This window comes from Cydia amplana, chromosome 27 (genome assembly GCF_948474715.1).
Source record: "Cydia amplana chromosome 27, ilCydAmpl1.1, whole genome shotgun sequence".
NCBI classification, from domain to species: Eukaryota; Metazoa; Arthropoda; class Insecta; order Lepidoptera; family Tortricidae; genus Cydia; species Cydia amplana.
The window spans coordinates 6,838,880-6,862,189 of NC_086095.1; the positions used below are offsets into that span (position 1 = coordinate 6,838,880).

Consider the following 23,310-nt stretch of genomic DNA (forward strand, 5'->3'; position numbering starts at 1 on the left):
CTATCAAAATTGAAATGTGCAAACTACCCACTTACAAAAATATTATATTTAGAGTGTCCAGAGTGTTGTTTTGATAAAATGTCGATTCAAAACACGTCATCATTCCAATAATCTTAGCAATAAGTAGTAAGTATTATTCGTTATAGGCAATATAGGTATACTTATTAATGATTTAATTAACATGTATGTGCGCAAATGAGATGATTCTGGAAATCCCTAAACAACAACGACCTATATATTTAAATGGTTGCCCGTAACCTGGCCAGTGGTCATTACCAGGGGAGTGGCAGCCCTAGCTGGCACCAGCGTACGCGCATCTCGACTTCTCGAGTCCGTCAGTCAGTAGTTTGACAGTCGCGGCGCGGAGCGGTCATTGCGTTCGCGAGATAAGTGTGTGCTCTGTTTATAATTGAGGATATTTTGTTTATCAAGTGAGTACTTTATTTAAATTTAATTTATTTACGTAAAAAAAAAACATTTATTTCAGGTCTTAAAACTCATATATATTTATTTACTGAACCAATTAAACAATTATTTTTGAAAAAATGTGTCAGAACTTGTAACTTTAATTTAACATTGATTAAATTATTACAATAAAATAGGAGATTAATTAATTTACCTACTTAGTATTTTCTTAAATTTCATAAAAATAGTATATAACACCGAAACAATAAAGGAAGAAATATACCTAAGTATGTAAAATAGCTTAGGAATATTTTGAAGTACATCATGTATTTTTTATTTTATTTTAGATAATTATTATATTAATAAAGTTATGTGATATTTATGAAAGATCTTTGGCATTTTATGTTACAGATGTTGTAGTAAACATATTCTTATATTATTAAAATACAATTAGTAAAACTTTACTCAATTTTATTATCACTTTTAAGTATAACATTAATAATGCATTTTATTTACTATTTATCTTCTTCTGTTGTGATAAAGGTATACGTAAAGTTTATGTTTTTAATATAATGTAGGTATTTAATATACTTAAGTACTTTTTTAAATCTACTCAAAATATTAAAAAAATAAAATTAAAGTAATTAAACCCTTAATGTCTCTCTTAGTACTTTATTACTTTTATCAGAATAAAATACTAACTAAGTTTCTTGTTAATTTGACGTGCTTACACAACAAGTACATAAATAATAAGTTTTATTTATATTAAAAATAATTTAACACACAAAACTAAAAAAAAAAAACAACATAATAAAACTTACTAAACCTACTACACTACACTAACTTACTTATGCTACAGATAAAACATTTATGTAAATAATATTATATTTTCTTTATTTTCGAATAGAAAAACGAAGGTAGAATTCGTCTAATCTAATTTTGTACCAATAGGGACAGAGGGAGGAACGGAGGGCGCAAAGTGAGGCGTTGTCATTGTAGACGTTATATATTCATAGACATTCGACATTAATTAAGACTGCGAGACTTTGTCATTGTCAAAAAAAATAGCGCATACGCTAATTCCTGGGATTAGTTGCCAAGACCCCAGGCTCCCATGAGCCGTGGCAAAATGCCGGGACAACGCGAGGAAGATGATGATGAAGACACTTTGTCATTGCAAATACCATGCAGACATTGCAGACTTAACCTGGACCGACTCTAATCTCTGTATGTAATCTATCTAAATTACCAGTTACAAAACCACAAGATTCAATTGCTCCAAATCGAAATATAAATGCGCATATCAAGCAGTACTGTTCAGTGAAAGTACTATCACTATTAGTTCAGCTATTTTCTAGAGTACCCGCAACGAATAATTCATAAATTCATTTATTGCTTCCATGGTTTTTACATTTAGGTGTTACATAGTAGGGTAATTCGCCAGTAACTGGCCACCGGCCAATGACTGGCCACCCTAAACTAAAAATGATTCTATTCACCTATAAACAGAATTAATTTTAGTATAAGCAGCCTTCAATAACTAGCCACCTTATACTAAAATGAATTCTGTTTATAGGTGAATAGAATCATTTTTAGTTTAGGGTGGCCAGTTACTGGCGAATTACCCTATATAATAGTAAGTTTCACATGGACCCTGGTATTGCTATTGGCCACGAGATCGTACCGTGCCTACCCCCCAAAAAGGGAGGGGGAAGGGTCGGATCCCCAGGTCCAATCTATGCTATATTTCTTCCTGCTATTAGCAACTAGGGCAAGCTATATATAATTTTCGTATAATTTAGGGATCCCTTATTCTATAAAGTATCACTTCACAGCAGGTAGTCATACATTTTTTTTGTATAGGTAAATATGTAGCGGATTGAGTGACGATTTCCATAATTCCGATTCCCATAATTCCATATGTTCGATTTCCGTAATTATGGCCAAAGTCAAAGTTTATATTATTTTATGCAACCGTTGTTTAAGGGAGGTCAAAAAAGGCGAGTGGCGTGAGTAACAATTTGAGGCGAAGCCGAAAATTGTTAAAAAAGACGCCACGAGTATTTTTTGACTCAGTTAAACAACGTTGCATACAATACCTACTTTTTCTACGACCAAGCACTTACTTTGAAATAAAATTGTAAATTTAACAAATATTTTTCGTTCAAGAAGTAGCAAAGAATCCGGTACGGGCGGGAAAAGAATGACTGAAATAAAAAAAAAACATGTCTATGGTTCAGTCATCTGTCAGAGATGACAATTAAAATTAGGTTGGCAACAATGTATTTCATACAATATTTTTTAAGTGGTGATTACACGAAGTATCGTAAAACTGCCAAAAAGATACTGCGTGTATGCACAAATACTTTTTTGGGGAATAGACTAAAGACTTGTCTTGACAACTATAAGATAGGGGTTTCAAGGTGTGTGCACGACCCTTTAAATGACAAATAAAAGTACGGGAGTAGAAAAAAAGATTAAAACGTCTTAGGAAGGTACTGCCTATTAAAAATTAGTCCTTTAGGGTTAGAATTGCCCAAATCTTAAAAAAAAAGACATTCTCGCGGTTTTTTCAATTTTTGACAAAGTTGCGTTCGGCGCTCGAAGGCACAAACTTGGATTATTCATTGCCAACATCATAAAATTGACCAAGTCTGCAAAATATCAGAACTACCGGTTTTGACGCAAACGCAAAATGTATAAAATTATAGAAACATTATTTTTATGTTTGACCTTCTTTTTGTGAAATTCTTAGTGTTAAATTTGATCTGTATAATAATCCAATATTATTATGGAATCATAATAACATCAATAAATTGCTCTGATAAATAGCTTAAGATAATATATTGTATATGTAATACCTAGGTATACCTAGACATATAAAATATAGTTTATTCATGTATGCTAGGTCTAGACCTAGCCTACATGAATAAACTATATTGACTTTGACGAATAAATAGAAAATATTAACAAGTTCCGCCATATTCAAATTCGTTTTCGTTTCATATAAGCAGGTACAACAATAGGTAATTAATTCTAATGATTGCTAAAAACCGAGACATTTCTAGTTCAGTCTGACGTAATAATTTAAATTAACGCTGTACTTTAATATGCTAATGAATGTACCAAAACGTAAATGGATGTATTTTTGGACCCGCGAACTACACATTGTACACTATACCTATACTTATGTATCATATTTACCTACTATTTTAAATTTAAATTTTGACTTTTGCTTTTCTACTATTTTTCAATTTTGACCTCAATATTATTTAGACACGGAAATCAGCTTTGTTTTTAATATTAATTGTAATTTTAGAATGTATCCTAATTTTAAATTTTAAGTCTTTCTTCTTGACCTCAATTTTAATTTTAAACGTTTTCCAATTTTAAGTCGACATGTAAATATATTTATTTTAATTTTCGATTATGATTGTACGAGGGGCGTTCAAAATATTCTCGGTATTGATATCTTACAACCTCTTCTAAAATTTCTTTCGTTACTGGCCGCTAAGGTTTATTCATTGACATTAAAAAAAAGTATAATTCGAACCGAGATGTTCTTTTGTTTTTCTGCAATTGCTGAACAAACATGAACATCATGTGGGAATTGACAATGTTAACTAAATTAGAACATCGATGCGTGATAAAATTCTTGACAAAACAGGGTAAAAATCAAAAAACCATAAAAGAGGAAATGGATTGTGTTTACCGTGAGTCTGCTCCTTCTTTATCTACCATTCAAAAGTGGTCAAGCGAGTTTAAACGTGGAAGGAAGAGTGTTGAAGACGACCCTAGACCTGGCCGGCCTGTAGTAGCTACTTCACAAGAAAATATTGATAAAGTGGAAAAACTTATATTGGAAGATGGTCGAGTGAAGGTAAAATCTATAGCACAAGTAACCAATCTCTCTATTGGTACCGTACATGATATTATCCATGACCATCTTAATATGTCAAAAGTAAGTGCAAGATGGGTTCCGCGAATGCTGACTCGGCTTCAAAAAGACATGCGTGTAGCTTATTGTTCCGATTTTATTGACCTGTGCGGTGAAAATCCTGATGAGGTGCTGCAAAGAATAGTTACTGGAGATGAAACCTGGGTTCATCATTATGACCCAGAGAGTAAACAAGAGTCCATGCAGTGGCACATTAAGGGTTCAGCTCATCCCAAGAAGTTCAAGGTCATCCCTTCAGCTGGCAAGGTCATGGCCACGATATTTTGGGATTGTGAAGGAGTATTACTGATCGATTATAAAGAAAAAGGTGTAAATATCACAGGACAGTACTACGCTAACATTCTACGTCAATTAAAGGATGCAATCAAAGAAAAGAGGCGAGGAAAGTTAACCAAAGGTGTTATGCTTCTGCATGACAACGCCCCCGTCCATACTGCTCATATTGCCAAGGCAGCTATTGTTGAATGTGGGTTTGAAACTGTTACTCACCCACCGTATAGTCCGGACTTAGCCCCCAGCGACTTCTTTTTGTTTCCCAATCTTAAAAAGGATCTGCGTGGAAATACATTTTCCGATGATGAAGCATTGAAGGCGGCAGTGGAGGAGCATTTTTACACCAAAGATAAAAAATATTTTTATGCAGGATTAAAAAAAATAATTGATCGATCTTTTAAGTGTATGAACATAGGGGGGGAGTATATTGAAAAATAAAAATATCAAACTTTTCGTACTTGTTTGTTTTCATTCTCATACCGAGAATATTTTGAACACCCCTCGTATATATAATTTTAAGTTTAAGTGTAACTGTATCATTCTAATTTTATTTGACATGTAAATTGGCTTTATGAATAAACGAGTATGAGTATGAGTATGCATAGAGAAATATAGTAAGAATAGAGTGCTCACGATAATTGTATTGAACAACCATTTAAACTAATATTAAAGCAGAAGGAGTAGAAAATAGAGTTTCGGCTTTAATTCCGGCTAATCCGGTTATATTATTAGTTGAAAATTGTTGAGCATTAGACTTTAGGGTCGGTGCTACATCTATTGTCAAGTAGCAGTGCTGATAACTCGATGTTAGATGTCGACTATGAAAATAATAGTCTTTTTGGTACCAAAACTGATGTATGGAGTGAGTATTCTATGTATTTTTTTCTCTATGCTTGCACTTAAGGTACTTTTGATTCTAAATAATCTAAACAGTATTATAATGTAGTATGACACATGATTTAAAAATTCTATAGTTAATTAAAGCTCTTAATAAGTAATTATACACTAATTATTTATCCATTAATTGTACAAATTCCTAATTAATATCAATTTGTAGCGCAAAATATTTACACAAAGAATTATCTAGAGAACGTTAAATTGAATAATAAAATAATTACCGTGAGTCATTATTTAAATGACGACGACTGGTCTGGCCTAGTGGGTAGTGACCCTGCCTGTGAAGCCGGCGGTCCTGGGTTCGAATCCCGGTAAGGGCATTTATTTGTGCGATGAGCACAGATATTTGTTCCTGAGTCATGGATGTTTTCTATGTATATAAGTATGTATTTGTCTATATAAGTATGTATATCGTCGCCTAGCACCCATAGTACAAGCTTTGCTTAGTTTGGGGCTAGGTTGATCTGTGTAAGATGTCCCCTAATATTTATTTATTTATTTATTTATTTAAATAAGAATTTGAAGTCATTACTAAAGTTCATTTTGACCTATGTGTGTGAAGTGTGTCAAAGTTTGTCAAAGGACTGTCTCATTTCAAACATAGAGAGAATCATACTATCTTTATTAATTCACATACCTATACATATAAGTATAGACGGGTCTATCGCGAAATTTATTTTATTACCTTTAGTCGCGACTACGACCAGTGAAACCTGTGTGTAATGTGTAAATAAATGTGAGTTAATATGTGTTCAAAACGCGAAAGTTTTGAATATTATACTATCTTTGTCTTACACTAGTACTAGAACCCAAAAGAAAATGATGAGTACCTATAGTTTTCCTGGTTCTTTCTGACTGACAAATTGGTTTGACCAACTATATTAATTAGGAGCAGTGTGATAAGGGAAAAGTGTGGACGAAGATATAATGACAATGACAAAATAATGCGAAGGAAGGATTTGCATCATGTATTGCCTTATCTTATGAAGCTCAGTGGCGCCCTCTACATGTAGCACAGTAGTTTCCTCACTATGCACTTCGCAAAACAATTATGCAAATAGGAAATCAGAAGCTTAGATGCTCATTGCCTAAACCAGAAATGTAGGTATGCTAATAGCAAACACGTGATATTTGTAATTTAAATAAAACTTTGTAGGAATTACCTACAGACCTCACAAAGGGACAGGCATATTACTATGACTATTATTATTATTATTATAAACCAGTGACTATTATGATAAAGATATAGATGGTAGGATCCTAATAGAGGTGGTATACGCGTGCGTCCGTGAGGGGCAAAAAATACGCAATGCGACACTATGATTGGTCGAATTTATTTGTTGCCCACCATAATCTATACTAAATTAGGGTGGGGGATTAAAAAAATATGAGACTGTGACAAGGATAAACCATAATTGGAAATTAAACGAACTTACCTGTAAGTGAAGTTCATTTCAATTATATTAGCTGCACAAACTTCGAAATGATAATTTTAACTTGTAGTACGTGCTTTATCATGTAGCCTGTTCCATGAATGTTACAGAGAGGCAAAGCCAAAATTAAAAATATGTATCTGATTTATGAACATAACTCCTACGTTGAACGATTCCCGCGCTGTCAACTGTCAATGTCATTTAGTTTAGAGTAACAAGCCAAGACATAACACTTTCACTGCCAGTAGCCCGCTAGGATTCTCTATTCTTAGGTACTTATCGCTACAAAGCGGAAAAAACATATGGTATCCGCTATGCTTTTAGCTCACGCTGGCAGTGAATATGCCAATAGATGGAACAACTTGGCCCCCAATTCAGCAAAGCCAATATTGCCATAACTTTGACAGGGATTATAGGTACACGAATCCCTGGTTGTCTCAGGACAACGTGGGTACTGGGTGGGATGGGTTATCATTTCGAAGTTTGTGCAGCTAATATAATTGAAATGAACTTCACTTACAGGTAAGTTCGTTTAATTTCCAATTATTATTACGCTGCACAAACTTCTTCAATGATAATTTTAACTTGTAGATGTTTAGAGATAAGTATTCAAAGTTTGTTTTGGCTTTGTATTACAACAATGAAATCATTGATTAACAATGATTTATTATTTCATTTTAAATTAGGTACCTTTTTAGTTATCATTAACTATTTTCAAAATATATATATTTAGTTTACAACATTATTTAGAGATCTAGTGATATCATTTCATCAAACTGTCTATCGTATAGTATAGATAGTTGAAACAAAAATAATTTGATCCTTATTTATTAATAGGTAAGTATTTTCATTTATACCACCAAATACCACATACAACTTAATTATTATAGGAAAGAAATCAAAGGATAGCATGAGATGCATCTGTTGGCGAATACAACAACTATAAGCAACTCTTGGCAGTGTGTTATTGTTGGTTACACCTTTAAGTAACACTTATTTTCTCATTTATCATAGTAAGGATTTACCAAAATTATTGGATGGAACCATGATTATGAAATTGAGAAAAATCATTACAAGAATCACTCCACCTTGATGTTTTTCTTCCACCAACTCCTAAACGATTTACGGTTGACACAACACATAACAGGTTAAATAGGTGATGAAAATAAAAATATATCAATACAAATCTTTAAGAGTTGACTTATGTAATCCCTCTACAAATCGTTTGGGAAGTGATTTTTTCATGATTCTGAGGGCAATAAATAATCACTAACAAGTTAACTACCATCACGAATATTATTGTTCGTTATTTATATATACAGGTAATCAATGTTTTACACCTCATTCAATTTGAAATTAGTGTTTTCCCTGAAAAAATTAATGCTATGGATAGCAAGGGTTGCTGAAATTTATCAATCAGAATAACAGTAAAGTTTGATATTTTTTCAAGGACAGGGTTTGCACGTTGTATAGGTACAATCACAACAGCTAATAAAAGTGATAAAGTAATTTTTTACTTTTTCTTAATCCTGTAATGAATGATTTTCATTAGTTGGTGACATTGTTAATAAACAATTTAAGACCGATTAAGGGTACTAGGTCACACTTTAAGGTTGAGTTTGGTGTAATCGAAAAAACGTTCTTCATAAAGTGTTCAATTCTATCATTTGAGGAGAGCCTATTCCCCAATAAAAGCACAAGAGCAGATTTACAATTATTTACACATCTATACCCTCATTACATAATGCTATTAAAAACGGCAAGCACTTCTGAAACAGATGCCATAAAATAATTAATGTAATTATTTTTACATAACATACACCAGTATTTCAAGTGTGTACTGTGTGTGTGTGTGTGTGCTTGACGGTGTTGGGCGCAAGGGATTACACCGTACTGTACTCCTTTCTCCTCTTCCTCTTCTCCTTCAGTGATGGCTGATGGCACTTCCTGGATAACACTGGGGTAACCAGGATAATGGATAATGGGGTAACCGCTGTTGAAACTTGAAACCAGTTAATAAAATATGTTTTTATAAATGAGAGTTGGGGCGCAAATCTTATACAATTATATGTACATATGCGTGTAAATATTTTGTAAACTGAGTAGTTACAATGACCGTGCCTTGATGCCTTCTACTTTTCCTAAATTTTAATACCTTAGATTTCGTTTCAGTTGGAAGGAAAACATAGATAAAATATTTTTTGCAAAAGCATCTACTTATGTAGAAAAAACATCTGGGTTACTTCACCAGGATATTTATATAATAACCAATAACTCGTGAGGTATATGGATTTCCAAAATGTTGTAAGAATTTCAAATTTAATTTGCGTTAAATCTGAAATCTTACATTATTTTCTCTCAATCAGCTTATGACACTTAAAGCACATATAGCATTTAAGTAGAATATTGTAATTTCTCTTTTCACACCACTGCTAATGTTCCTAGACATCAAAAATACTGTATTTCATTTCACCGGTTTATAAATAATTGCGATAGCTGTGTTGTCTTCTCTCAGATGTATCTCAGTGTGGTAAACCGGAAAAGAGGGTCTTTAAACATAAACAAGACCACCATAACCTGAACAAAATTAATGTACCTAATTCATTCTATTAGGCTTATTTAATAATTTCCACACGGGTGTAAGTATTACCGTAAGTAATTAAATATCTGGAAAAAATATATATTTATAACCCTTTATTTTAATTAGCCACCAAATTATGTCACACTAGGTGATATATTGGCATTGTATTTCTTTAAAATATACGAAATTCAGTATAGGTACTTTTATCTATTCAGCTCTTTAAATACACACATAACCATATTCATTAGCCAAACTTAAATATCTATAACTTGTAGTTATAGGTACCTATAACTTGTAGTTATAGGTACAACAACCCATTTATATGAGCAAAGTTCATTAAAACTAATTACAATGTGACCAATATATAAAGGACTTTATCTGTTGTTTAAGTTTGTATTTATCCTTATCGGCTAAAGAAATAATTATAGTATTACCCAGCTTTCTGAGGTAAGTACTAAGGAGCTAATTTCATTTGATTATAGCTCCATATAGGTAATGGTATCAAGACTAATTAAGTGTATCTTGTATATGTATGCACCTACATGGTATAAATAACATTTATAATAATAAGCTTCAACAATAGATATATAATCTAAACAATTGCTCATTATGTGACCTCTAGATCTTAGACACTTCATGAAAGGTCTGACACATATCGACACCTAGTCTAATAGTCTAATAAAAGGACTTATGTCATTACTTCATTAGTTTCATAACAGTTCCAATTCCCTGTTGACTTAAACTGCTTAGTTGCAATAAATTTACTTCTTCTATAGGTATCTGTATTTATTTCTCTTAGGATTTGGTAGAGAAAATATTGAAGTCAATATTAAACTGTATAAAGTGTACATTATTTTATAAGGACATCATAGGCATATACACACAGTATATATCACAGTCACATAGTTTTCTAGTATTTGACTATCAATTTTACAGAATTGATCATATTTCGGAATACCTCTAGGTATTAGCACAGACAAAAATTTAATTTTGTATGACAGAATCCTTGTAAATATGATGTCACTGCAATTAAAGAAGTGTATTTAAATAAACCACAGCTTTTGAGAATATGTTCTAAATGAACACAGGCTGTTGTAATGTCACTTGAGTGCGACCACATTGTGACTGCAGAGAGGAAAGTGTTGCTCCGCTTCCTTATCGCTGCTTTTGACCAGGGTTTTTTGTATGTTGTAATGTTAAATGAACACTTTAAACATACATTGGAAAATATGATTGATAATCGAGCCCTTGAAGTTGAAGTACCGGGCCGTAAGCTATTAGTTTTTCTGTTAGATTTTCTTATAATATCACTTGTCGACAGCATGTTTTAAAGAAATCTCTAATGCCATTTATTGTGCTTTAATAGTATTTAAAGGACCGCTGCCTTAGCGAAGATTCTCAGTGATGACAGTCACACAAATGAAAGTCAGTCACTTAAAAGCGACAGCCGGTTGCAGCACAAAATTGATTGAGAGCTAAATCATCACAGTTAGCAAACAAATACTTAGCCTTATTCATTACTGACAAGCATCTCACCAGCCGCAGTTCAAGTCGCTGCCAATAAAATTTTACAGCGCAGATTATTTTTGCATAATCTTGTTTGGGTCATACTGGTTTTGTAATGTTCTTAATTATACATCTGAAAAAACAAACAACGAGGTTGTCTTATTAGGATTTTTCCATATCCAGATTTCTGGTGCCTCCGTCTCACGATGTCAAGATTTACTCGCTTAATTCCTTGCTTGCTGAAATAAGAATAAATATTTTAATTCACCTACTTGAAGATGAGTACATATCAAGAGACGGCCTAATTTGGCATACCACATTGATTAACTCATGGGGCCACAAAACCCAGTTCTAGCAAGACTTGTGGCCTTAAGTCCACTGCCATTGGCAGGTAGGATATGAGCCATATCTCAGTGCTGTTAGTAAGGAATAAGTGACAACACCACAATGTCCCAAATATACTGGCATTGAACACACCTAGTATTAGTATGTGAAAGATTGCCAAGTTCAAATATCATCAGAGATACCTAGGTTAGTACTCCAAAAAGCTTAGTATAGCCATTTTACAAACAGATGCACCTAGAATAGTGCTCCAGATTGCAGTGCATAGCTCAGTCACCATGTGCAGTTAGCAGACAGACACACCTATAATAGTGGCCCAGAATGCACAGTGCACAGCACAACCACCGTGTGCAGTTAGCAGACAGAGGCACCTAGAATAGTGCTCCAGAATGCACAGTGCACAGCGCAACCACCGTGTGCGGTTAGCAGACAGATGCACCTAGAATAGTGCTCCAGAATGCACAGTGCACAGCACAACCACCGTGTGCAGTTAGCAGACAGACGCACCTAGAATAGTGCTCCAGAATGCAGTGCACAGCTCAGTCACCATGTGCAGTTAGCGGACAGATATACACCTAGCTAGAATAGTGTTCCAAAAAATCCAGAATGCACAAGTAGCACAAACGTCGAAAATCATGAACAAATAAGCACTTGATACTGGGTCCACTGTATTTCCTACTTTGCGTTTATTTCCCTTTCGGAATTTTAGATACGTATTAAACATTCGGTCGCTGGCGAGCGAGGAGGGCACAGATTGCTTTTTATACGCCACGCGAAAATCGCTTTTTTCTCTACGCCGCTGGCGGAGATGGAGATGATGATGCAGACCTAAAATAAAAAGTAGGTACCTACGTCCATGCCCTGCTAGATTCTTATTTTGATATGCAACATGTCCGGGTGGATAGTCATGCTATCCACGAAACGACGCCGCCTTTGACCTTGGTCGCGAAAGTAGCATTTTCTTCTTCAGTCTTCTTGTATTTTCTTCCAATTTTGTAATTGGTCGGACTGTCGTACACTAATATTTTATTTTTTCACATATTTATTATATATTTACTATTATTTCCTGTTAAAAAAGTTATATTTTATTAAGCCCTAATGGTCTAGGCTAACATGAATAAACACAATGACATTGACAGTTGACAGCGCGGGAATCGTTCAACGTAGGAGTTATGTTCATAAATCAGATACATATTTTTAATTTTGGCTTTGCCTCTCTGTAACATTCATGGAACAGGCTACATGATAAAGCACGTACTACAAGTTAAAATTATCATTGAAGAAGTTTGTGCAGCGTAATAATAATAGCGTTTTTGCTGCTACTCCTACTGAAAGATACATTTAAGACTATCCCGTTCGGTCATTTCCCCCCGTCATGCCTGATCCAGTTAAAATATTAGATTCATGGATAAAGACTATTGTCTGTCAGATATGTCTGGCAGATGGAACGAACTAGAATAAAAAATAAACAATACGAAAAAAGTACAGGGAAAAATCTCCAAACCATATTTCGGTAAAACATAAAAATAAAATAAAAAATAACTTAAATTTGTACGGAACCCTCGGTAGGTGAGTCCGACTCGGACTTATCCGGTTTTTAAAGGGAAACTTTACCCCAAACTATATTTTTGTCAAAAATTAAAATAAAATAAAAAGTAACTTAAATTTGTACGGAACCCTCGGTGGACGAGTCCGACTCGCACTTATCCACAGTTTTTTTAAAGTAGTCAACAGGTTTAAGACACCGCCCACACTGGTTTAAATAATGCTGACACACCGTTACGTAACAAAATGACGAAAACGCTATAAATTACAAAAAATATGTTTTTCTATTAAACCGGCCAAGTGCGAGACGGACTCGCGTTCCAAGGGTTTCGTACATTAAGTCCGACTCTCGCCTGACTGCACATTTCTAATAGGTTTTCCTGTCATCTAAAGGTAAAATAACTATTTTGTGTATTATTTTCATAATTTTAGACCCAGTAGTTTCGGAGATAAAGGGGGATGGGGCGAATAGACAGACAGACAGATGCACGAGTGATCCTATAAGGGTTCCTTTTTTCCTTTTGAGTTACGGAACCCTAAAAAAGGTTGATCAACCCATTTATTTCTGATATACAGGGTGGAAGCAGCAACAGGGTCCTAGCAGGGAAGAAAAGTGCCACTCTTATCCCTCAAAAAACCCTTTTTCGAATAGGTGATGTGAAAAATATTTTTCACACCTCCTATTCAGAAAAGAGTTTTTCACCTCAGCAGCTCGAACAAGGGTACTTTGCTAGGATAATAGAATCTTTCGCTTGCACGGGACTCAAAATAAGCACTCGAAGAAATATCAAACTTTGATCTTTTGTTGTACAAATAACTATTTTCTTCCCTGCTAGGAGGGATCAAAGTGGCACTTTTCCTCCCTGCTAGGAGGGAGCAAAGTAACACTTTTCTGTTCTAGCACACTATTTTTTAATTTTTTTGATCTTAATTTTTTTAGCTTAAATAATCTGTTTAAGCATCAGATTGTGTCAACACTAAGATTTTTTTATTTTCCTCATAGTTGATGTGAAAAGCAGTATGTGTCACACGGTATCAAAATTATTTCGTCTTAGGCGTTAACACTTGAATCCCTCATTACGCTCAGGATTCAATGTACGCCCTTGACGGAAATATATTTTATTGATCCCTTGTAACAAACTACTATTTAATGAAGCACGTCCCTACAGAACAAAAGTTAGGTATTGTATTAATATTAACATTAACTATTCTGTGTAACCATTCACGCCTAGCTTTTACATTTAATTACTACCTTACATTAAAGTGATAAATATCGCCATGTCCGTATTTTTATACAAGGGTGTCAAACAAGCGTTCTGTCTGATTCACTAAACTACGCTTTCATTCCACTTGCTCGAAAATCTTATTTCATGCAGATGTACTGAAGGACAAAGGCCTATATTGTTCCCGCCGGAGTTATGGATTGTGAAAAAAAAGCTATAACTCACGAGTGAGTTTAAGATTCACAAGGACGACCTAATTAGTATACTCGTTTATTCAGAGTCCAGTGACTTTTGACGCCTTAAGCAAATGTCCAATTTAAATACATTATTTAGTTGCTGATTTAACGACATAGCCTTCGCGATGTGTCCATAACCGGTATTGGACATAATAATATTGTATGTGCCACGCGAATTTCAACCTTAACTATAATGATAAAGATTTAGATATGTGAAAGTTTGTTATTATCGATACTAATATCGTCATCGTGGCACTTCGCAACTCTGCTTTAGCTATGTGCACGATAGTGGTGCTTACTGGCGGCTATGGGATATATTAGTTTGACACCATTCTGTCAAAAACAAATGAAAGGGAAACGAAGTAGCGGCTCATGAAATACAGCTTTTTCCAAATATCAATCAAATAAATAGTTTTAGAGTAAAATGACAGTGACATACATAAACAGACGGACATATAAGGGTTCCTTATTGCCGTTTTGTGTACGGAAACCTAAAAAGCTATTAGATTTAACATCGAGTAGGTTTGGTGACACACATGTCATATTTATGTAACACGTATGTTAAGTAGGTAATTTATGGTTATGTAAAATAGATAATTGACTAACGCCAAATTAAGATAGTTACATACATTTAAGGAAGCCAATAAATACGATTTAAATCATCATAGAGAAATATAAGTATAGAAAGAGTGGGAGGTTTTCTTACCAAAACTCGAGTTAAATAAAGGTAATAAAATAAATTTCGCGATAGACCCGTCTATAAATGTGAGTTAATAGCGAAATACCAAAAAAAAATGCTATTTGGATTCGCGCACGTAGGGTTCCGTACCATTCCGTAATATCGTGCAAAATGCGTTTGTTGAAAAAAAAATTACGTTTGTTGAATGGGCCCCAATTTAATATTTATTTTATTATATTTTTAGTAATTGTTGGTTACCTATTGCAGCAACATAAATACATCATGTGTGAAAATTATAATTGTCTAGCTGTCACGGTTCATGAGACAGCCTGAGGGCCTACCGCGAACCACGTTCGACGTGTTGCCTCTCTGTCGCACTTGTAAATTCGTACGTAAGTGTGACAGGGAGGCAACACGTCGAACGTGGTTCGCGGTAGGCCCTCTGGTGACAGACAGACAGACGGACAGCGGAGTCTTAGTAATAGGGTCCCGTTTTTACCCTTTGGGTACGGAACCCTAAAAAAATAAACATTTATTCTAAGAAATAAACATTTATATTTGTATTTGTAACGATTTTACGATTATCCGATAATTTCGCGAGCATGAGTGCGTAATAACATCCTTATTTACCTATTAGCAAGTTTAACGACAACCCTCGCGCTGCCAACGCCAACACGTGACTAGTTATTACGATCAACAGTTCAACACTCATATCAGTCATATCATAAATCACCATCAATAGATCTTATAAGTACAGTGTGTCAATCCAATACGGGCAGTGGGATGACACTCCTGACTTCGGGCAAACTCGGCTCCGTTCGGCTCAGCATTGCTCCGAGCAATTATTAGTGTTGACACAACTTGACGTCCCTTTGTGTGCACGACCACAGATAGGATAATGACTTGAATTTTGACAACCCTAAATAGCCGATAGGGATAGTGCCATAAGTTAGAAAGGGATATCATGATCCGACCCTGAATCGCTGTCAAACTTCGGTTTTGTAGGAAGTGTCCAAGAACGGTACGGGACCGTATTGGATTTACACACTGTATATATTTGCAATAAAGTTGAGTTAAGTACACAGGACGATGCTACGCAAAACATCACGTTTTCGTAAACAAACACTTATCTAAAATTTAAGGCCATTCTTTACTTAAAAAGTCTACGAACTAATAGAATTATCAACTGACTTTAGACCTTATTCCCTTTGGGATAAGATTCACAAACTGTCAGTGAAAATATGGACGGTAGTATGCAATAAGTGTTCAGTAAACATTTCATTGGTCGACAATTTATTTATTTAGATTAGCTAATATTTGATTCAGTCAAAGTATTCGTGACGTCTTTAAAAAGTGTTCCGATCGATGATGACATAATATTATCACGCTTCTCTTTATCTGCCTAACCTGTGTTATTATATCCTAAATCGGTGTAATAAGTTTGATTACTTATTTTTATTTTAACTATCATTCGTTAAACAAGAGTTACAAGAGAGTAAATATTTAAGGTTTTGCATCTCGTAATAAATAAATTAAGAAGTTAATCCTCCTTGGAGTTAAAGTCCAAGCTTAGTCAATTTAATTATGTTTGACATAATGAAGTGATTGTAAAACCCTATTATAAAAATGAATGCCATGAAATGATATATATGTATTTTAGGCATTAAGTTCTGTATTTAATTATTATTTATTTATTTTATTTGATACACTAGCAGCTCTTGGAGCTGATGCGTGTATATCGAAGCACTTGTATTTTATTTTATTTTGCACTTTTTAATTGTACAATCAATATTAAAATAAATAATAAATAAATAACTAAATAAATATATTTTAACGACCGCAAGTTTTGATCGAGTTTACCAGTCTTAATCTGGTAAATATTAACCGGTCTAGGAGATTGTTATTAATTTATTACCTTTACATTTGATAAGACACCTACCGGTTTAGTAACTACATAGTTACCTACTTAACCATCAAAAACCTGTTTTAATAAATAGATTTGCGCGTTACCCTTTGACCCACCCTGTATATAATTGATGTTGCTTAATTAATGTCATTTAGACTAAACGAGATTCTTGCCTCAAACATCCTTATGAGTCAGGTATCAACGACCCATGAATTCTAGAAAACAAAGCAAATTATTTTTAACAGTTTTGAATGATTCACGGTTAGTTTCTAGACTTATATCGACCGGGATATGAACCGTGATTAGTGATTACCTTTTGTATTGTTTTCGAGCTGCCGATATTTCGACGCAGTTACATGCATCTTGTTCACGGGTAACTGAGGTAACATCGGGAGCTCGATATAAGTCTAGTGAAATTATTTTATTAAATATTTATTTCTAAGTAAATAAATCAAAGGCCTAGCATTTCGAAGATATCATACACCAGACAATTTAGGAAGGGTACCGACTACCGCCGTGGCCGGGTCTATAGTCTAGTGGTCAGGACGTTAGCCGGGTGAGCAGAAGACGCCGGTTCGATTCCTTCTTCCGCCACCGGTGGACTTGGCCACTTCACTAGTACATAGTATAAAACAAAGTCGCTTCCCGCTGTCTGTCCCTATGTATGCCTAGATCTTTACAACTACGCGACGGATTTTGATGCGGTTTTTTTAATAGATAGAGTGATTCAAGAGGAAGGTTTATGTATAATTTGTTAACCCGTGCGAAGCCGGGGCGGGTCGCTAGCGCTAGTATTATAATATTTTAAACTTCGCGTTTTGAACACATGTAAACTTTTTGTCGGGTAGTTGCACAAATCTCTGTTTTGACATTTTGCTGGGACATCATGCAGTTAGCCGCGACCACGACCAGTGAAACTAGTGTCGAAACGTCAGTAAATAAAGGTAATTAAATAAATTCGCGGTAGACCCGTCTATAAATGCGAGTTAATTGGTCACTTTTTCTTTCAGATTTCAGATGAGTTATTAATAAATATACACTCTCATTTACATGTCAAACAAAAATACAAAATATTCAATAAAAAAATTAAAGTAAAAACACATTATTAAGTTAATAATTAGAATACATGAAAATTAAGTGTTGACATCTTATGACAGTTAGGTATGACGAATTAATTAATAAAATATTATTTTATTTAATATTACTAAAAAGATAATAGTAACACGCAGGTAGGTACCTACCTAATATTTTGATGAACTGCATTAACACAACATAAAACCATCATCATCATTAAAACACGCCAACCAATCATGTTCAGTTCAGTTCAGTTCAAGCTTGTAATATCAACTTTATAATTATACCAGTAAGGTAGACAATTGCATGTAGAAAGAGCATCTCAATGAATACTGTTAAATTGTACGTTAAGTTGACCTCAGGTTAATGTATTTAGTGCTGTTAACTACTTTATAACGACTGGCGATTGTTTTTTCCATGACAATACAAATTGTATTCAATTGAATATACCTTAAGAATTGAAAAGAACGATATAAAAACTAATATCCTACCTCCATCCAACCGATAATATAAGCATACCTGTGCAGAAAGAGAAGAGTCGTGGAATGTGTGGGGCCCAATACATTCCTTCTTAAGTTCTCTTTCCGAACTGCCGGCCTAGCCAAGCTGACAATCGCTATCGCTTCGACAACGAAACGCTTTGTGTCTCTCAATCGCTCTTCGATATTAGTGCGACAGTGATAGCTGCGTTTCGTTCGCTACGGCGTAAACGCTTGGCATCTGAACTAGGCCGCCTGGGGGCCACAAGTTTCCTGAAAGAAAGATTTTCATTTCATAATCTTGTTTGTTCCAGCCATGATTTCGGACGCCGAGCTCCACGAGCCCAAACAGGGCGGCGACATCACGTTCATGGACATGATTGACGAGGCCGAGGCCCGCGGCGAGTCCCAAATACAGAAGTTCCTGTCTGGATCCACGATACTTGTCACTGGAGGCACAGGGTTCCTGGGGAAACTGCTGGTGGAGAAGTTACTAAGGTAAGTCAATAGACATAGTCGAGGAGGCCTAAGTCTGTGGCGAGGCCTAAATACAGAAGTTCCTGTCTGGATCAACAATTCTTGTGACGGGGGGAACTGGGTTCTTGGAAACTGCTGGTGGAGAAGTTACTAAAGTAAGTCATTGTCAAGCAAAATATATCATGGTTGACGAGGCCGAAGTCCAAAGCGAGTACCAGATACTAAAGTTCTAGTGTAGCCTGTAATAGTTATAACAGGTACTGTGGTGTTGTGGGAGCCTCAAATTTAGTTTAAAAACTCGAGTTTATATCAAAGCCAGATTTTGGCCTCGGCGTTTGTCATACCTAGGAATTTGAGTTGATATGAAATAATAATTATGTACGTACAAAAATCTCATGTAGGAAATTTTTGCCAATCGCTTTTACGCCAATTTTACTCTTTTAACGAAAAATGGCAGTCATTAAAATTCAAGTGATTGTAGTGAAAGCTTAGACAGCGTAGCCTAGACCCACCGACATAGATCTAACCCACACTCTAAAAGGGCCTATCTTCATTCCCATCCAAGGCGCTTAATACCTTTCAATATCTGTTTACGCAATCCTCAAATCGAAGTAAAAGTCCTAAGTCCGTCGTACTTTTGAACGATGCCATACATGACAATTTTCTGTTTTTTGATAATAACTTTTTATGGTGTTGACTAAAAATCGTGAAATTTGAGAGGGACAGTCCTAAACATATTCTCAAGATCCTTACTAAATTTCATAAATTTTCGTTGAGACAGTAAGAAGTTATCGTCGAAGAACAGAAAATTCTCATGTCAAACCGTAAGTATGGCGTCGTTCTACAGTGAACCGCTTACGTCGTTTTGAAACAATGTCCTAAATGTGCGCAGGCGACCGTGGCATGTGTGCGTGCGTCCCATCACAATTAGATTAGTTAATTAATCCGTATGTCTTATACAATACCGTTCAGCATTTAAGGTTGAAATTCTGCGAGGAATTTTAATAGTGTCAGAATGGGGTTGGCAACTGTCAAATGTTTGCATAGATGGCGCCATCATAGCTTGCCCCTTTTTCTATGAGATTTGGCTTAAATCCAGGCATCCAGGGCAGTAAAAAAACAAAAATTTGACACAATTCTATGGATTGACAGGGCAAGCTATGATGGCGCCATCTGCTAAATACTTCGACCGGCCAACCCTTGTATAGGTAAGATTTTTTTTGGTTGAAAAGATAAAAAGTTACAGAAAATGGCGGGCAAAAGTTATGGCAGTACATACTAAAAGCAAAAAATTCGGCCAAGAGCATATCGGGCCATGGTCAGTGTAGGGTTCCGTAGTTAAGAATAAGAATAATTTCACAAAACACAACGTTGATTCACCCAAATAAAAAGTCACAAGCACACGGGCGGCAGATTCAACTTCAACATTATATAATCCTAATCTTTGTTCTACATTATATTATACATTCAGCGGTCGCACGGTGATTGATGCAATACCGTTAGTACGCACTGAACAGTCGCCATCAGATATATAGGTGCGGCCGAGATACTCACAAATATCTGAACACGCACTCTAGCGCCTTGACAATAGAAGCGAGTTCAGATATTGGTGAGCATCTTGGCCGTTAGAAGCATTTAAAAATTTCTATGAAATCTGTTTTCGCTTCAAATTTTTACAATAATCAGAAAATCTGCCTGCCTTATTTACTCCACCTTATAAAACAAAGCCCCCCCCCCCCCCCCCGCCGCGTCTGTTTGTATGTTCGCGATAAACTAAAACTACTGAACGGATTTTCATGCGTTTTTCACCTATAGATAGAGTGATTCTTAGAATAGAATAGAATAGAATAGAAAAGGTTTATTTGGTGTTGAAATACATGCTTAACCTATAATACATCTTATTCTAGTACAAGACACCAGAATGGATGCCACTCAGCATATGCCGATGACTAATGTCCTTAGCCATGGCGCTGGTTTTCAGGGCAACCAATTAAAATACACATAAAAAATATAAAAATATAAAATAAAGCAAAACTTAGGAGAGAGAGATAACATATGAGAGACGAGGTGACAGTTGAGTTAATTAATTGATAACAATAATAATAATAATATCTAACGCAGTACGTCAGTTCATATGTTGGAAGTTTGAACATCGGTTAAATATTCTTTAATCTTAATTTTAAAGGTTGCTATTGACGTACAATTTCTAATTGGAGGTGGCAGATTGTTCCAACACTTCGTGGCGGCGTAACGAAAGCTGCCACGAAAAGCAGACGTACTGTGCTTCGGAACAACAAGCCGCTGCGCACCCCGCACTTCACGCTTAGAGTATTTTAACTTATCAAATAAATATGAAGGTTTTTTGGTATGCATGACTCCAAAAATCAACAAAGAGAAGTGTAAAGTTCGCCTGGCAGACATATTCAATAGTTTATTTTTGTTTAGAAATGGAGTGATATGGGAACGGCGTGGTACATTAAAACAATATCGAGCGCAAGCATTTTGTATACGTTGTACCAAAGTAGAAGTACGCGCCAGCAAGCAACTACCATAGACACCATCGGCATAACCCAACTTAGACAAAATTAAGGAGTCACAGAGATTTATTCGTAAGTCTTGTTCATGAGGAAGGTTTGTGTATAATTTGTTAACCCGTGAAAAGCCGAGGCGGGTCGCTAGTACTACAATAAAATTCTAATCTTGTTTCTAATAAATAAATAAGCAGATGTTCTTAAAAACTAGTTTAAAGAAAATCTGCCTACTTATTATTACTGCGCACATAAATCACGCAGCAGTTATTTTTAATGCACCTAGGTAATTTATACTTATAGCAGTTTGGCATTAATGATAGTGAAGAGATTCTCTGTATTAAATGTTTTCAAATACAACCATCATGTAAATCTTTAATGGACTAACTAAGTAACAGATAGCAAATACAACAGAATGCAGATTATGCAAAAATGTATACAAATCTAAGAAAGAAGTCTACTACTTACGGAACGCTAAGACATCTGGTGTTTCCGTGGCGCCATGTTGATAATTATTTATTAATTTCCAATGACACTTGTTTGCATAATTATTTGCTATAATAAAGGGTAGCTCGATATATTTATAGCAGGACTAGTTTCTGCTTGTGACTTTGTCTGCGCGGGATGTTTATGATCACTACATAGGCATTGTGACTTTGTCTGCGCGGGATGTTTATGATCACTACATAGGCATAGTATAAATAAAACAAAGTCGCTTCCCGCTGTCTATCTGTCGCTATGTATTATGCTTAGATCTTTAAAACTACGCAACGGATTTTGATGCGGTTTTTTTTTAATAGATAGAGTGATTCAAGAGGAAGGTTTATGTATAATTTGTTAACCCGTGCGAAACCGGGGCGGGTCGCTAATAATTACCATCCTAGGCTGACTGCTATAGTAATTACTTATTGGCTACATAGTAATTGGCCACTCCTAACAAATCAGAAAGAAACAAGCCAATTGAAGCCTTATTGTTAACAGTGGCCAATAACTATATAGCAGTTACCCTATATCCTTTTCTCGGGCCTCAAACTATCCTCAATTTCTTCCACATCGGTTCAGCGGTTTAAGCGCGAAGACCCCTTCCCCGACCCCTTGGAGGTTGATAGAAAACGCCAATATGGAAATATTCAAGTAACATTGCGTAGCATCTCTGTCATCCCGATAATTAGGGTTCCGTACCTCAAAAAGAAAAAACGGAACCCTTATAGAATCACTCGTGCGTCTGTCTGTCTGTCTGTCCGACCATTCCGCCCCTTTATCTCCGAAACGACTGGGTCTAAAATTTTACCTGTAGATGACAGGAAAACCTATTCGAAATGTGCAGTCAAGCGTGAGTCAGGCTTAATGTACCCTTGGAACGCGAGTCCGACTCACACTTGGCTGGGATTTTTTTTTTCTCTTCGCTTGGCGTTTGTCTTTGTAAGACTGTCTTGGCTAGGACCCCTGAGCTGTGTTTGTTATTTACACCACAGGTTACTATGGAATTATTTCAATTAGCGGAAGCATTCAAATTTACATTAACGTGGTGTCATCACTCATCCCACGTGTGCCATAATAACTGACCACGTTAATTTTAGCGTGGCCAAAATTAGCACCTATGACATTACCTGCTGAATAACTATTTGGATATACTTACTATTAACTAGCGACCTGCCCCGCCTTCGCAAGGGTTAACAAGTTATACATAAACCTTCCTCTTGAATCACTAACCGCATCAATATCCGTTGCGTAGTTTTAAAGATCTAAGCATACATAGGGACAGTCA

At 35.4% G+C, this 23,310-nt stretch overlaps 1 protein-coding gene across 1 annotated transcript in view; it reads left to right on the forward strand.

Moving 5' to 3' along the window:
* Nucleotides 1-334: 334 nt before the first annotated feature.
* The window catches only part of LOC134660472 (fatty acyl-CoA reductase wat-like), a 44,714-nt gene continuing 21,738 nt past the window's right edge, over nt 335-23,310 (forward strand). Inside the window, exons 1-2 of the mRNA XM_063516231.1 lie at nt 335-431; nt 18,852-19,035. Of these exons, the coding sequence (XP_063372301.1) occupies nt 18,854-19,035 (182 nt within the window). The 5' untranslated portion in view covers nt 335-431; nt 18,852-18,853. The remainder of the gene's footprint in view (nt 432-18,851; nt 19,036-23,310) is intronic.